The sequence below is a fragment of the Aegilops tauschii genome, chromosome 7, assembly GCF_002575655.3.
Source record: "Aegilops tauschii subsp. strangulata cultivar AL8/78 chromosome 7, Aet v6.0, whole genome shotgun sequence".
NCBI lineage: Eukaryota > Viridiplantae > Streptophyta > Magnoliopsida > Poales > Poaceae > Aegilops > Aegilops tauschii.
In genome coordinates this window covers 631,555,367-631,571,434 of record NC_053041.3, presented here as the reverse complement: position 1 = coordinate 631,571,434, position 16,068 = coordinate 631,555,367, and the positions used below count along the sequence as shown (strand labels likewise).

The following is a 16,068-nucleotide window of genomic DNA, read 5'->3' as shown; positions in this document are numbered from 1 at the left end:
AACCATCCAGGCACAGGTTGATTCGCTGTTAACTATGATATTACTTATTGTATGTCTATAAAATTAGTATAAAACATATGAACTAAAATTGTATTGCAAGACAAATATGATGATACCATTTATACATGTTCAATCAATGCATTATGGTATATATATTAATATGTAATGTATTCACACAAAAATATTTAATGGTCAAAGTCATGCATTAAAGACCATAAAAAGGCAACCATGCTTTATATCTGGGGAAGGAGGGAGTAGTTTTCACTTCAAGGATAGTATATGTTATGGATATAAGGGCTTTTCTTGACTAATCTTAGCCCTTTAAACGCCTCCTCAAACCTTAACACCTTTACTTTGAGGAGTTATTAACACGCGAATCTAACTGAACCATCAAATTTAACACTTCAAACAAACTACACCCCACACAGAAGTCTCTCTTCCTCTTGTTCTTACTTCTTCATTCCTGTCCATGCATGACGCAAGCGTGCGGCGATGTAGTCGGGAAAGTAGGTGAAATTCGTCCTAAACATACCATGGCATGGGCGCTTCTTCGATGAATAGGTTCCTCCCCTCATCCTTATTTTAGTGGTGCGATGGCATGGTCCAATACGCAAAGAATTGTTGAAATCGGCGATGGCGGTTGGCAACCACTTTTCTTGTATATCTTCGCTCGTGGTTGGGGATGACGGGAGGAGCATCGCCGGGCTAGAGACGATGAGGGGGAGTGTTGTCGTGGCCAGACACGGCGGAAAATACAAAAAAGGATCGCCTATCTCTGTCGCTGGGCAGGGTGCTTGCTGGAGGCAAGAAGCACGGCATGGGGCACCGGGTTGGAGGCAGACAAGCAACAAAGAGAAGTGGACGAATGAGAGACAATGGGAATCTTTTGCTAAGAAATCATTTTGACTGCTCAACTTTGAGGAAGAGGGAACATTTCTCATCAGATATTTGAGGAGTTAAAGATTTTCAGAGTTCGGCTAGTTGCTGCTTGACTCCTTAAAAGGTAATCTTATTAAAGAATCTTTTGAGGAGTTAAGCCTTTTAGGGTTCGGCTAGAGTTGTCTTGAGAGCTTCGGCAATCATGAAGTATGAGGCCAACTATTTGGCAACAAGAAACCAATAGAAAGATTGGGTGTACGCACGGGTATGGTACAACTAAGTGAATGAAGAAGCTAGAAATCACAAAATATGTGCCATGTTCTAACTACCCGACACCCCCGTTATCCCTTAAAAGCAAGGCGCAAAAAAATTAAGAACAAGAGAGTTATTTGTTTATCTCTACACCCATAAAAGACTCAGTTGGTGATGATGGTGTGTCTGCCATCCGTCATTTCTGACCACTAGATATGCATCTAACGACTGTCAGGTAAGTTGTGGCCTTTTTGCAACAATAGGCCACTTCTCTGCTCCAATTTACAGAAAACCCCTTAGTATCTTGAAACTAACCACACCCCTCCCTCACCTCATCAAAACAGCCCGTTGCAATATCAAGCATTATTCTACTTTGGGTCCGTTGCAATGCACGGGCACCTTGCTAGTGAGAGACAATGGGAATCTTTTGCTGAGAAATGGTTTCGACTGCTAAAATTTGAGGAAGAGGGAACATTTATCCTTAGATATTTGAGGAGTTAAAGATTTTCAGAGTTCGGCTAGTTGCTGCTTAACTCCTTAAAAGGTAATCTTATTAAAGAATCTTTTGCGGAGTTAAGCCTTTTAGGGTTCGGCTAGAGTTGTCTTCAGAGCTTCGGCAATCATTAATTATAAGGCCAACTATTTGGCAACAAAAAACCAATTGAAAGATTGGGTGTACGCACGGGTATGGTACTACTAAGTGAATGAAGAAGCTAGAAATCACAGAATATGTGCCATGTTCTAACTATCGACACCCCCGTTATCCCTTAAAGGCAAGGCGCAAAAAATTTAAGAATAAGAGATTTATTCGTTTAATAAACGGGAGCCCAAATAATTTTTTTTCAAATATAAACTATTAGAAGTTCCATTCAGGCAAAATGTGTTCCTTTTAGTTTTTTTCTCTGCCGTAATAAAACGGGCACAAAGTCCGCCTTCCTCATTAGAAAATCCATTTTAATTGAAAAAAAAACCATCCAATCAATGGGTTGGTGAAGAAATAATTCTAGCTGCTACGGAGACAGGCAGAGGGAGAAAGCGAGTGGTGAGTGGCTGAGAGCTATAGCTCCGGGTGAATCTAAAAATCCGAGAGTCACCGTCGTCTACAAATAATTCCGGCGGCTGAGAATAAGTCCATGGAATTTACACGACAAGACCCCTTGGGTTCCATGGGACCAAGCACAGCGATGGCTGTGCAAGATGGTCGATCCGCCTCGACAGGGTCCTTAGCAGCGGCCTGTAGAGCAACAGCTCTGCTTGATCTGCACCCGATCGACGGATGTTCGGTTGATTATCGAGTCCACATAACATAATCGATTGATCGTACTCTTTGTGGATCACGTCCTGTTCTGCTTCTTCAGCCACCATTACTCTGCATGCAGGCTGCCACGGCTGGGCTCCGATATGCATGCGTACTGTACGCGGGATATCATATGTGACCACGTACGTCTTACAGGTCCTGCCAGGTGCCAGCACATCCTGCCAGACAGGATGGATGCCAGGGAGGTAACCCAGGTCCAAATCCAGAAATAAGAGAAGGATGCTCCTACAAGCCTCCTCAGAGCTCAGCGACTTTCGGCTGTCGGATGCGTTCGCTTGATGGAGTTTGGGTCGTCGGATCAAGCCATTGGACGTACTCTGCCGTCAGATCTGAGAGTAGCACTATAGGAATGAATAGTTACTGCCTCCCCGCGCTGCCGCTCACTCCCTGGGTCTCACTGACTTGTGGGGTAGCGCGCCTGGTGACCCCCGCGTGTCATTCTGTGTGTGTGTGGCGCGTCCCATGCATCCGTCTGCGCTCCCCAGCGGTAAAGATCTCGTTTCCACCGCCGAAATTCTCGTCGCCGCCGAGGGCATCTTCAACTTTTCGCGTACCCGACGCGAGATGGCTTTACCTGGTTCGCAGACTCATCCCCAATCGGGTGAGACGGCTAGCGTTTTCTCACCCTCCCTCTTCTCTCTCTCCCTCGCATCTCTCGCGCAGCCGTCGCTCTCGCTCCCCTCCTTCTCTCCGGCCCGAGCCGCCGCTGCTCCTCTGCGCCTCCCTGCTACTCCTGGCCATCCCTTGTGCTAGCCCCTCACGACCATGAAGGGCGGCGGAGCCATTAGTAGCGGCGGCGGTCGGGCTCTTGGGGGTGAGGCTACGCCTTGGGCGATGCCGACGAGCTCCAATGGCTTGAGGCCACCAACGCTCTTTGGTGGATCGATCCAGCGCCAGGAACCGCCCAGGCCTCGCTGCATCTCTGGCGGCTCATCTTCGTCTCCTCCCTCGCTCCAACGCGCGGTTCCGCTTCCCGCTGGCCACGGGGTGCAGCCTTGCAGGGCGCATCGGGCTGGGCCTCCTCTGTTTGCGGTGAGTTCATCCCCCTCCTCCTCCTCTCTTATCTGCTCTAGCTCTCACCCTCTCCTCTTTTTCCTTCTCTCTCAGATTTGGTGCAGCAGCCGCTGTGGGGTTGCAGTTCTTTGGACACGTTCGTGCACCTCTGGAAAGAAGACGACCCAAGGTGAGCCGTGGGAAGGCAGCGGTGAGCACCCTCTCCACTTCCCCCATTTCCTTCCCTCCAACCCCTGTCTCTTGCACCCATTCGTTTCAGATTCAATTTGATATGTGATCTGTTCATTTGCAGGGTGCTGGATTGGCAGTCTTCCAGAGTTGCTAGGAAGAAGAAGATGGGTAAGCTCCTCTTTCTCTTCTATTGACTAGCTTGATTTAGTTTCCAGCAGCAGAAAATAGTGTATGAGACCTGTTCGTGTCTGTCAGTCAAGATTAGAGTTGTAGCCCTGTCTCCAACTACATGTTGAATACTAACAATTTTGCTGGAAAAAGAAGAAAGATTGAATCATAGTTTGCACTAAATGAAAATGAAGTTTCATTTTTACATTTTGTTCACTCACTGGGAGGGTCACTGTTTATATGCTTGCTTCACCTTTTTCTGTATCACCATGGAAATCATTTGTACATGAGCTCTGGAACAAGGAAAACAATAATCACAAGGAGGCTTAATAAGGTATGTCCAAAGTAATCGTGGTTCCTCTACATATGGAAATGATAAATCATAGAACTGTTTGCAGATATATTTCAGTTCACCCATAACAGATTCTGATATATTTTTCTGTATGTGAGATATAACCATATTCTTATTTCACTACTAATATTACTGCCTAATTCTACATATCAGTTGTATCGCGCTACTCTGCTAATACTCTAGATTCTGGAGGATCTTCTGTTTTTAGGTTATTGTTATCTTCCAGCCTTTATCATACATTCTTCTTGTCCAATTGTATTGATACCAAAAATAATTGAGAAAGCATGAAATGGAATATATTGTTTTTGATGGACTGGACCATAAGGGGAGTATTTTCTGACGGAACATGTGCTTTATCTTAGTGTCAACCATCAAAGGTTTATTGCGACGGATAGAGAAGAAAAGGCATGCCATAATATCATAAGCCTGATGTAAACACAGATATGGTTCTATTTCAGCTTCTGTAAACGCTTCGAATTCCAAAACTCTGGTACCTCTGAGTGACTATACACATGTATACATTCGGTAGAAAACTATGCTACCTCTGAGTTATATTGATAATGCGCGTAATTGGTAGTAGCTCTGCCTAGGGTGGTTGGCTTGCTACTGACTGGGGGCAGCAACAGTGTGCATTCGTGCTAGCTCTTCCTCCCCCAATTACAATGGTTGAAATTGAGGGAACCTGGGCTGCTTTTGCTGTTGGTTGGGAGGACGAGCTGCACCGCGCATTCATGTTACCCCCAACCCCCACAACCCCACCCCCATTATTTTTGTGGTTCAGCTGGGGGACCAGACAGTGGTTTGTGTTCTGCTTTTAGATCCTGGGTACCAATGTATTTATATTTAGTATATTAAAATTGAGTGTCACCTTCTCAAGTTAAATTGTTATTACTTTTAGGCACCTCCTTCACCCAGCCGCTCCATTGGGATCCTGCTGCAGTCCTCGCCGCCACCTTCTCCTTCGCCCAGCTGGCCGCGCCCCCTTTCTTTGCAGCTTGACATAAAGATTAGCATGTGTGTGTGTCCTGCGGTTTGAGAGGGACAAAATAGGAGGTCACCATGAAATGTCGAAAGAGAAAGGGAGGCCGTAAGAGTGGATCGTTCATTTGTCATTGGTTTCTCATCACTTATCCAATACTTTCTTTGTTGCTATCTTCTGATGATATACTGACTTGCTATATGTATATTCTCAATATGTAAATACGTAAGGGAGTGGATACCAGTATATTACTCTTTCCGTCCATATAATCAGATTGCTGTTTGTCAATTTTATAAAATTCTTTGGATTTGCTCAATATGTGGCATGTACCTAGGACCATTCACTCCAATGTGGTATGAGAACATTTATTTTCTAATTGTTCTTGGTTTGATGTCAAGGCGTACTCATTCTTGTAATCTATGTGGCTTTTTCAGAAACAGTATGTTCCAAGAAGTTTATTCAAGAGAGCTGGGCATATAGTTGTGTCATGACTGCCAATGCCCTACAGGTCCGTCTCCGTCTCAATCTCGATCTCTTTGTGGACTGAAAGCTGATGCCATGTCTTTTATGTGATTTGATGCCTCTGGTTCTTCCATGATATATTCTTTTTGCTGTCTTGAAGGATGGCTTGGTTGATGCAATCCGTGTATCCCTCATAGATCCACTTGGAACTCATGCTGCAGGCCATCAATTAGGTGTGGTAATGAACTTTTCCTTTCCTGAGCATTTCATTTTTCTCTTGTTTTTAGTTGCTATATACTGTGATGGTGTTTTTTCAGTGGTGCTTTGCCTTATCTATTGCTATATATTTATCCTTTTGAATACTGTGTGACGTGCTAATTTAGACATTGTCAGTACATCTATTATTTTTTGGCTTATATCTATATTAGTTAAGATGGTTCATGCAGTTTCGTGGCATTTTTATTTTTCTTCTCGGGATCTGTTGTACCTTGTAGCTGAAATTTCATTATGTGTGAATGAAAAAGAACGGGAATAAGCAGACCATGTGTATAAATATCACTAACTACTGATACTTTGCATCAGTTATCTAGAAGTAATCCATGTTGTACCCTTAGGATCAAAGTATAGGTTGTTTTCGTCCAAAGAAATGCATTATAGATTTACCAATTATGTGCTTACAATCTGAAATAGGCTAACCAGCAGAAAAATTGGTTCAATTATGATATTATTGTTCAATCCAAAGAAATGCATTATAGATTTACCAAGTATGAGTAGTATACTCTCTATAAGTTTGGCACTGCCCATTTTTTGACATTTAAGTGTTCTATAGTGTTATGCTCCTGTAGTAACCATTTGGTTTTGATGGCAGGATAACCATACTCAAGTCTGGTAGTGCGATGGCTCCTGTGGAACTAATCTCTGCACAATTTGTTTCAATGAGCACCCAGGTAATTCAGATGCTCCATTTGATTCTTGGACACTCTCCCTACTGCTCATTTCACAACTACGTCTCCATCATAACTTAAATCTGCTGTTTTCAAATAGTAAGGGAGAACGCTACTGATACAGTATATATTGCACATTGAATTGGTGCTCCATGGAGCCAGGGCACCATGATTTATGCACAAATCCAAACCAAATTTGGGTATAGTTTTTTTGGAAATTTTAGTTTCGAGGTATATAATACCTGATTATTATAGAATTCAAGTACTCTACATCTGGGATATTGCTGTGTATATCTATTTCTGCATACCATACTGCTTGTATATAAAATCAACATATATCTGCAGTCAAACAATCATTAGAAAAAGTAACTGCAATTTGGCTTTAGTACAAATATTTCACATATATGCGCCTTAGTTCTATGTAATGCTTTGTTGTTCTCTAAGGTATCCTCCTATCTTTGATGGAAGTAGTAGCATTTTTCTGGCAGAGCTAATGGCAGTGCTGCTTGTTAATCAATGTAAACCCTAGAGAATCATGTAATTAAGGATAGCCATTGTTATTGTAATCATAGATTGATCCTAATGGGATCCCGTACATCTCGATGTAATCTTGATGATCAAGTTTCGTCCAGTATATATTCATGGCAAGGCCCAAAGGGCAAATCACGGCAAACAATCATGTTTAACTCTGCTTTCTCTTGCCGTCGGCGGCCCCACGTGTGTCGCGCTCGTGGACGCCTCTTGCGTGGGTCCTGATCGTGGTCGGCTCTTGCTGCTATTTTTGTTGTGTGCCGTGTTGCTGCTGCTGTTGATTGCCGGCCGTTGTGCATGTCTTGCTTGTGGCCGACCGTTGCTGCTCATGGCCTACAATTTCTGCTATTGTTGGTTTTTGCCTTGCTACTCCTGCTGTTGTTTGTTGTGCTCCAATGAATTTGATATTTTGTGTGCACATGACCGAGCTTCCACCTGCTGCCGGTCCTCAGACCGCCCTGATTGACCAGGCTCAAGGCATGCCGTCGGCTCCTGTGCCCTCCTACTCCGACACCGCAGTGGGCGCGTCAATGGCTGGAGCAGAGGAGGAGATCCAGGCGGAGCGCGCCATCTCCATCGTCGTATCTGTTGCTGCGTCCCTCGATCTATATGTGTTCTTTTCCTGACCATCCCAGTTGTGGTTGCCTGGAGCTCATCCTTGATTTGCTCTTTTTCCCTTGCAGGTTGGTCAGCTGCGGGTGCTGGTGCTTCTGGTCGATTTGTCCTGCTGCGTCGGCCATTGTTCTGTAGGTCAATCCCTTTTCTTCTTCTCTTCTCAGATCTCCAGCCATTTGCTTGCTTGTGGTCTTGTTGGTAGAGGCCTGACATCAAAGAGTATATTATTCCCTTTGTATTTTTATTCTTGCTCGGCTGGGTTGACTAGGAGATGGAATCGTGTTTTTTTGTCACTTATCTAGATTCTGGTGGGGCTTATTATTCTTTTTGTGTGTTTCTGCTATGCCCTACAAGTGAGCTATTGATTTGCTTGTTGGAGCTGCTCACGTCATGTGTGTACCTTAAAAATTGGAGGATTTGTCTTCTGTCCCCATTAATGGTTACTTATCAATTTACTCCTCCTTTACAGATTTTATCTTTATGCTCCAGCCTTATCATGTGCAATGTTTGAATGTTGTGTTGAATTTAGAGCAAACAACAAGAGATAACTTATCTGATGGTACAACTAGAGAAACAGATAGATATGATACGCCTATAATGGTTCTGTAAGGTAGGCACTTATCCCAAGCAGCATAGCCATGTTTAAGTATGAACAAAGAATAGAAGACAAATGCTTCGGTTTTTCTTCTGGGAAATTATGTATAGAATATGTCTTCTGATGTATACAACTTTCTTCTTTAAAAGAAATTAACTAAACAGTATGTGTTTCTACCCTCACCTTTTTTATCTGTTCAAATCCTATTTTACTTGGATTTTATTTGACATTCCGGGTCACTTTATCTGTTGGTGTGGCAGCTTGCATCTGCAGTACATTATCAAAGAAACTGAATCTGGAAGGTTAAGACATTAGACATCTATTGAGAGGTACTAACATGTCATCTTTGTCCGATGTGTACCTGACGTTGATCTGATTTGAAGCTGGTTTATTCAATTCTTTAGTAGTGATGCATACAGACACAATGGAAATACTTGAAAGTAGCACTTGCTTATGTGAGGTTTAGTGTTAGGTATACTTTTATATATATTTTTAATTTTAGTCATTGTCATTTTTTGCTGCTCTAGGATTTCTTTTATATGACAGCAATGATTCATGTACAAATTACATAGGATGATCAATTGTCACCAAAATGAACATGAGTAAAAGGGGAAACATTAACGAACCAGTAATTAGATTGAGAATGAACCAGTAATACAAGGGTAATATGTATTTGTAATTGTCAGGTATTTCTTTGTGTAATTAGATTGAGTTATAGCTGGCGATTAAGTCATAAATAAATTGGTGCTCGAGCTGTATTTCTTCACATGTTCTATAGTTGAGCTTGGGAAATTTGGTGGCTTCTGATAGTTTTTCTAATTTTATCAGTGGTTTCTTGACCTTTTCTATTACTCTTATATCTTCATGCTCCTTAACGTCAGAAAGTATTTTCTTACTTTTTAGTTTATAGTCTATGCACCTTTTCCAGATGGAGCACCACTTTGTCTAGGTATTTATTTGTTTTAAATTCACCATTAGTTATAAATTAGTACTCAACTTATCCCTGTTTTTATTTCCAACATGAGAAGGTAGTTTCAGGGAATGATTTCTGCATTTGGCAAAACGTTGATGGCTATTTTGTTTCAGTCTAAAAAGTGTACCATGCTATCAGCGGAACTTACTTTCAAGTATAGATAGATATGAACAGTGAACAGATCCTCATATACCACACCAGCTTATTCACATTAAATGTTCTTTTCATATTTAATTGATGAGCAGTACGCGTGTGTCTGGCTATGTCAACTCTCTTGCTGAAAGTACTTTCTTTTTTGTTTTGTGGGTTTTGTTTCCCTTTGGAAATGACAGTAGGTTTTTTATTTTGCAACAGTTAATGAAATTTAACACCTGAAGACTGCTGCCCATACAACGATGAAGATGCCATCTCCAACTAGAACAGTATCAGCCTACTTGGACATCGACTGGTCGCCAGTTGAACCAGCAACCAGCAGCCGACATCAGCGATTCAGCCGACATCAAATATATACCAAATCAAATCAAACACTACAAAGATATATTTGATTTGTATGCCCTATATTAAACTCAGCTGTCCTGGGCAGCATCTATCTCTTGCTCTTGATATATCTTTGTAGTGTTTGTGATATATATTGAACACATTTATTTCGAGCGGTTATTCTATTTGTATGTTCTCAAATGCTTTGTTATATTGAAGTTTTAAATGGTGGGTCATCGTGCTCAGCCAGGCAACGCGCGCCAAGGCGCGCTTCTGATCTATTCTTTATTAGTTGAGCGCTTTTCAGCCTAGCTATATGCTTTAAAGAAAGCCTTGCCTCGGACGTAACCCGAAAGTTTTCGAGAGTCTTTTTATTCCTTTGTGCACCTTTAAATTTTCAAAAATAAAAAATAAATAAACAGAGAAACTTAAAATTTTCCAGAAAGGGAACTAATTGAAAAATTGTGCATTTCAAAAGTGGGGGTCGACCTTAAACATTTGCGTTCATGCCCATGGGGACAATGTAAATCTTTATATGGAAGCTTCTCAACAAAAAATATTTTTCCCTTGTACCATACAAATAAAGTGCGAAGGTTTACTTTTAACATGTGGTGGTTTGCAAATTTATGTGTGCTTTGTTGAAACAGATTGTTTGTTGTCACTAAAAAATATATCAATTCAAAAGAAGGTGATAAAAGCATATAATTTAACACAATGCACATATGTGAATTCTCTGTTCCTCCCTCTGTTTCTAAATATAAGACCTTTTAGAGATTTCAATACGGCTATATACGGATTTATATACACATATTTTAGAGTGTAGATTCACTCATTTGCTCTCTATGTACTACCTCCGTCTCGGTGTATAAGTCATTCACGTAGTAATAGGTAATCGTTTGAGGAAATAAATATGTGTTATATGTCATGAAAAGTATATCACTAGATTTCTACACGGATGTAGTTTCTAAACATATATTTTTTGTCACATATAATACGTATTTAAATAGTTAAATTGTCGACCTAGAACCACGCGAATGACTTATACACCGGGACGGAGGAAGTAGTCTGCATTGACATCTCTAAAAAGTCTAATATTTTAGAACAGAGGGAGTGCGTGCTAATATTTATCTAGATGAAGTGGCTAAGAAGTTGGGATTGTCGCCTGTGTGGTTAGCAAGTGGGAGGGATCTGAGTTATTTGATGTGGAGAGAGGGGGAGGGAGAGGGAAAGTGAGATTGAGAGAGAGGGGGAGGGAGTGAGGGGGCGATGTATACCATAAAAAGTTGAAGGACCAAATATGACTTGTGCGATAAATTGAGTGTCAAAAAATGATACTTTATTTATTTTCAATATATCTTATTGAAATGGGAAGGGCGTTTGTTTTTTCACGTAAAAAAGTTTATTTTGCCCTCCCTTTTGGGGCCATAGTTTTCTTGGTTCTTTCGTTCCATTTTTTCTTTTATATGAGTAAAAGGGGTTTCCCCTCGATTTCTATAAGTATAAACGATTAGAAGTTTCATCGAGGCGCTAACCGACCCTTGGTTGGATGGTTTGGATGACAATGGTATCCCCAGCCCACTAAGGTCCAGGTCCTAGACTTTGACATTGGTGCTTGCATTATTCCTGAATTTACTCAGGCTTCCGACGATGTTCGTTCAGTGGGAGGAGACGTCCCCGTCGACCGCCAGGCGTCTGCGGTGACTTCGTAAAATCTCAAGATGTTATGCCGGCACATTCGCTCAGGTGATCGTATGTGAAGGATGTATGTGTCTACGTTCATAGGGGTGAGTGTATGCTCGTGCATGTGAGCGATTTCGATTGTACTGTGTTAAAAAAATCCACCCTGGCAAATTGTACTCCTTTTATTTTATTTTTATCTGCCCTAATAAAACGGGCACAAAATTCGCCTTCGTCATTAAAAATTAATTTTATTTGGAAAAAACCATCCAATCAATGGGTTGGTGAATAAATAATTCTAGCTGTAGTGGAGACACGCAAAGGGAGAAAGCGAGTGGTGAGAGCATCTACAGCTGGGCATAGCAAATATGACCCCTTAATGACCGGGTGTGTCCGTTTTGAGTCCCTATTTATTTGTCCTCGCAGCTACACTGCTAATTTTTCTCCTCATATGTCTGGTCACTTGCACGTGATTTGTGGAGATGAAGAGAGAGAAATAAAAGAATGAATAAAGAAAAAGAAAAGGTGGTTCGGAGTGGGGCCGCATCCTACGTGGCCGAGTGCCCGAGCGCGCCCGGTGCGTCGGCGAGACCTCATATCCTCTCATATTTGAGATGGATATGAGGGTTCGCGGACAGCCCAGACGTATAGGGATGATATGAGGGGTCTGATTGGTTTACTTTTTTCTTCTCTCTCCTGTCCGATCATTGACCGGTGCGTCCGCAGGCGTATGAGAGATGATTTGATGTGTCGGGCTGTAGATGCTCTGAGTGGCCGAGAGATGAATCTAAAAATCCGGGAGTCAGCTTCGTCCACAAATAATTCCGGCGGCTGGGGATAAGTCCCTGGAATTTATACGATAAGACCCTTCGGGTACCATGGGACCAAGAACAGCGATGGATGTGCAAGATTGTGGATCCACCTCGTCAGGGTCCTTAGCAGCGATCTGTAGAGCAACAGTGATCCAACCAATGCAACCCTGCTGCTAATCTTGTCCGGTTGTTTATGTTGTACGTCCACATAATCTATTGACCGTACTACTTCCTTTGCGGATCACTGCCTGTTCTGCTTCTGCAGCCACCATTACTCTGCATGCCTGCATGCTACCACGGCCCGGCTTCGATGTGCATGCGTACCGTACACAGCAGGTAGGAGATCATGTATGATCATGTGCTGTACGTCTTACAGCTCCTGCCAGCGCGTACTGCTTTGTCACTCGCTGTAAGGATGCATGCTGGGGAGATATTGGTCCGATCGATAAATGCGGACGCGAATCCGTCGCGATTCATGGAGCAGGACACGCGGAGGATCGGTGGACAGGGAGATGAACAGTGTCTATTACTCTGTACCCCTCGTCGTGCCACGGCCACGTGATTTGGAAAGGAAAAAAGAAGGATTGGCCGCCGGAAAAGGCAAGCCCCATCGGCCGGTCACCTCCGCCGATGCGGCCACCGGCAGGCAGCGCGCGCTGTCGATACGGACGGCGTCCGCTCACGTGGCAGCCACGGCCCAGCACGCTACAATACCACATTGCACCATCGATCTATCGATCAGAGCACGCCACCAATTATTCGTTCGCGCCTCTCGTCCCGTCCATTCCGCCACCGCGACGCCGGTCGGAACGGCGACACGATAGGGGGCCCGTCGCCGTCAGCTGGACTGGGCGCGCGCGCGCTTCTAATCCAACTTATTATTCGCCGTCGTTGTACGCCGCCGCAAGCAGCCGGCAAGGCGCGAGCGGGGACAGAGACGGACGTGGCCGCGCCCGCTGCTGCCGCGGAAGCAACGGCGCCGCGCGCGGCCGTACGTCGCCATCTCTCGCCACTCCAGTCCGTCGTTGCCATGTGCGGTGGCGGAGACGGAATAATAAAAATGCAGAGGGAGCAGACGGTAGCAGCAGTCGCTGTTCGGATCACAGGAATTTCTAGGATTGCCAGGTGGGACCTACTAGCTATTACCGTTAGGATCTGGCATCGTTATAGCATTTCTATGTCTATTGAATTGAATTCCTACATTCGAAACAGCATATTAGAGCGGTTCCTATATTTTCGAAATGCATCCTAGGGCCGTTTGGTTCCTGGTCACACCTTATCACACTTTACCACACATCATCTTACGTAAGTTTGTACGGTAGGTGGGTGTTTGGTTCTAACCACACCTAAAATGAGAATTTTTAGTGAGCAGTGAACCGCACATGTCATAGACACAAAAAGTATGGCAAGATTTCCTTAGGCAAGCCAAAGTGTGACCAACAATTTGAACAACTCAAGTAAGGCAAGTGTGGCAAAAATAATGTAGCAATATAGGACTAAGATAGTCACAATCCAAACAGCCCCTCTTTTCTTTTCTTCCAATGTTGTTGTGTGTGCAAGCAGTGGAACCATTTGGTTCTACTCCCTCCGTCCCAAGATAGCTTCCGATGACTCCGGCTCCTATGGCTCCTGTGGATTATGCACCTCTGATGGCTCCAATGGTCGAGCTCGCCCCTATCGACGAAGTGTCCAGAGCAGAGGTGCCTATGTCGCCACGTGGAGGCAGCGGCCTCACCCCACTAGTGATGTAGTGGTTCTTAGCGAAGATACTAAAGAAGAAGACTGGTAAGGGCGTCGGCGCTGCCTTTATCCCTTCTCGCTTCACCCTGACGGCGGGTAAAACTATGGTAGCTTCCCAGTCATACGCCGGATCAGCAACGGTGATGAGGTAAAAAAGGCATCATATGGCTTTTATTCGGGTTTGGTTCAATTGAATGTGAGATGGCCATGGAAATTGTTGGCAAATATTGCGGTAATTTTCTGAATTTGGGGGATCGACCCTCAATGACAAAAAATTTCTCTAGTATGATAGGTGATTCTAAGACAATGATGTCGATCTCGAGGTCACGTCGTCCTCACTTTTTATCATGACACCGTCTAAGATGTGGAATTGTAATTTGATGGTTCCGGCTCATCGAAAAAGAAGGCAATACAGAGAAGCAACTTTAAGCCCGATGTGGATGTTGCGCTTGTCCTAGCATGACAAGATATATCTCGATGTGATTGTCGGGAAACATCAATCGACAACAATGTATTGGAAATGCATTGAGGATTGTTTCATATTTCATTTTGCATGAAAAACGATGGTCAAATCTCTCACAGACTAACGGTTTATGATTCAAGGGATGTGCAATCATTGGGTGAGTTGTAATGAGCAAGTGAAGCCCGCTCCTCCTAGGGGTGTAAGCATTTATCCATATGTATGAAAGCTTGTTGTTTTTTGTTGACACAGTTGCATTACTTTGAGAATTCTCATCAATTTGTGCGTTTGTTTGTTTTAGGATGAGATAGCCCAAGTGAAGTACAAACAAATGCCCAAGTCGATTGGGCAAACTGTTTGCCCATGAACATTATAGGGATTTGTTGGAAGAGCACGAGAAGTGTAATTCGAGGAATGATGATGGCAACCCAAAAGCCGAGAACTGGGACAATTCCTCAATGGAGATGGATGATAGTGCAAATAATGTTGATAGAAAGAAATGACAAATGTGGCTAGAAATACCATTCTAGTGTCTAGCATGGGTCGGCCAGATCGGAGGAAGCAGAAGAACTAAGGCTCAAGAGAAAAGAAGAGGTGGGCGCAATGAACAAAGAAGATCGATAAGTTGAAGAGGACAAGAAACGAGTACGCCAAGAAGAGCAAACAAGATAAACTAGAGATGGAGGAGAAGAATAACCAAGAGAAGAGGGCCAGATGGGATGAAAATGCAAGATAGAAGATGGTGTCAGGAAGAGATGAAGGCACGTAGGCACCAAATTCAGCGGGAGATTGAGCTGTGTAGGCTCCAACTTACATAGGACCAGACCAGAAATGAACACACATCCTAGCAGAATCGGTTCATCGTGTTGGATCTCCCAAAAAAAATGGATCAAGTGGCACAAGAGTTTTGGGCGTAGTAGCGAGATTTAAGCATTCGCTTTAGAAAACTCGAAAGAGGGGATGTTTGCAATTGGAAGAAACATGTGATTGGTACATGTTACTGATGAAATGCTTTTATCCATGCAACTTGTCAAAAACAATGCGCACGTTTATTTGATGTAGTAAACAATTAAATTTGGTGGGAATCGGAGTGTTTGAATTATGGAGCCTGAGCGAGTCAGAGTTTGCTCGCCGCCTGCGCAGCCTCCATATATGATGGATGGACATCGCCGATATGGCGAATCTCTAGAGTTGCTCTTACATTCCATTTCACTTGGTTCTTCAACGAAAAATAATAACACCCTAAAAGAACTTTGACTAGTAAAACAAAGAAAAAAAATCCTATTTATATGGATCTCTAGATCCATTTTTTAGTTGAAGCTCGATGTGATGCACTACAAGGGCTATGCAGAAGATTATAAAAGTTCAAACACATGCATGGGCTGAGAGAGGGAGACAGAGGGAACCAAATAATAAAATATTATCATCATTACCCCTTGTCAAGATCTTCATCACCACAATGAATGCACATTCGAGCATAATAGGTTTACCATGTTGAATCTGAACAATCTGGATTAAGTGACAGAGAGTTTTGGGCACATCAGCGAGATTTGAGCATTCACTTAAGAAAACTTGAAAGATGGGACGATGCAAATGGAAGAAACATGTGATTTGTACATGTCACAAATGAAATGCTTTTGTTCATGCAA

At 43.1% G+C, this 16,068-nt stretch overlaps 1 protein-coding gene across 27 annotated transcripts; it reads left to right on the top strand.

The window, feature by feature from the left end:
- The first annotated feature begins 2,968 nt into the window (after positions 1–2,968).
- Positions 2,969–9,977, top strand: LOC123494771 (uncharacterized). Of its 27 annotated transcripts, XM_073505525.1 has the most exons (11): positions 3,049–3,481; positions 3,557–3,653; positions 3,756–3,802; positions 5,053–5,486; positions 5,568–5,641; positions 5,756–5,833; positions 6,464–6,542; positions 7,523–7,657; positions 7,754–7,820; positions 8,541–8,609; positions 9,608–9,977. In XM_073505525.1, exons 7-10 carry the CDS (start codon positions 6,492–6,494, stop codon positions 8,585–8,587), a joined length of 300 nt encoding a protein of 99 aa, XP_073361626.1. In that variant the 5' UTR covers positions 3,049–3,481; positions 3,557–3,653; positions 3,756–3,802; positions 5,053–5,486; positions 5,568–5,641; positions 5,756–5,833; positions 6,464–6,491; the 3' UTR covers positions 8,588–8,609; positions 9,608–9,977. The 27 variants fall into 26 exon arrangements, 17 of the variants coding, with proteins under 17 accessions (XP_073361635.1, XP_073361639.1, XP_073361630.1 ...); XR_012189934.1 differs by having other exon boundaries at positions 5,053–5,641; positions 7,523–7,648; XM_073505534.1 differs by having other exon boundaries at positions 2,969–3,481; positions 5,053–5,641; positions 5,756–5,828; positions 7,523–7,651; positions 7,754–7,816.
- Positions 9,978–16,068: the final 6,091 nt, after the last annotated feature.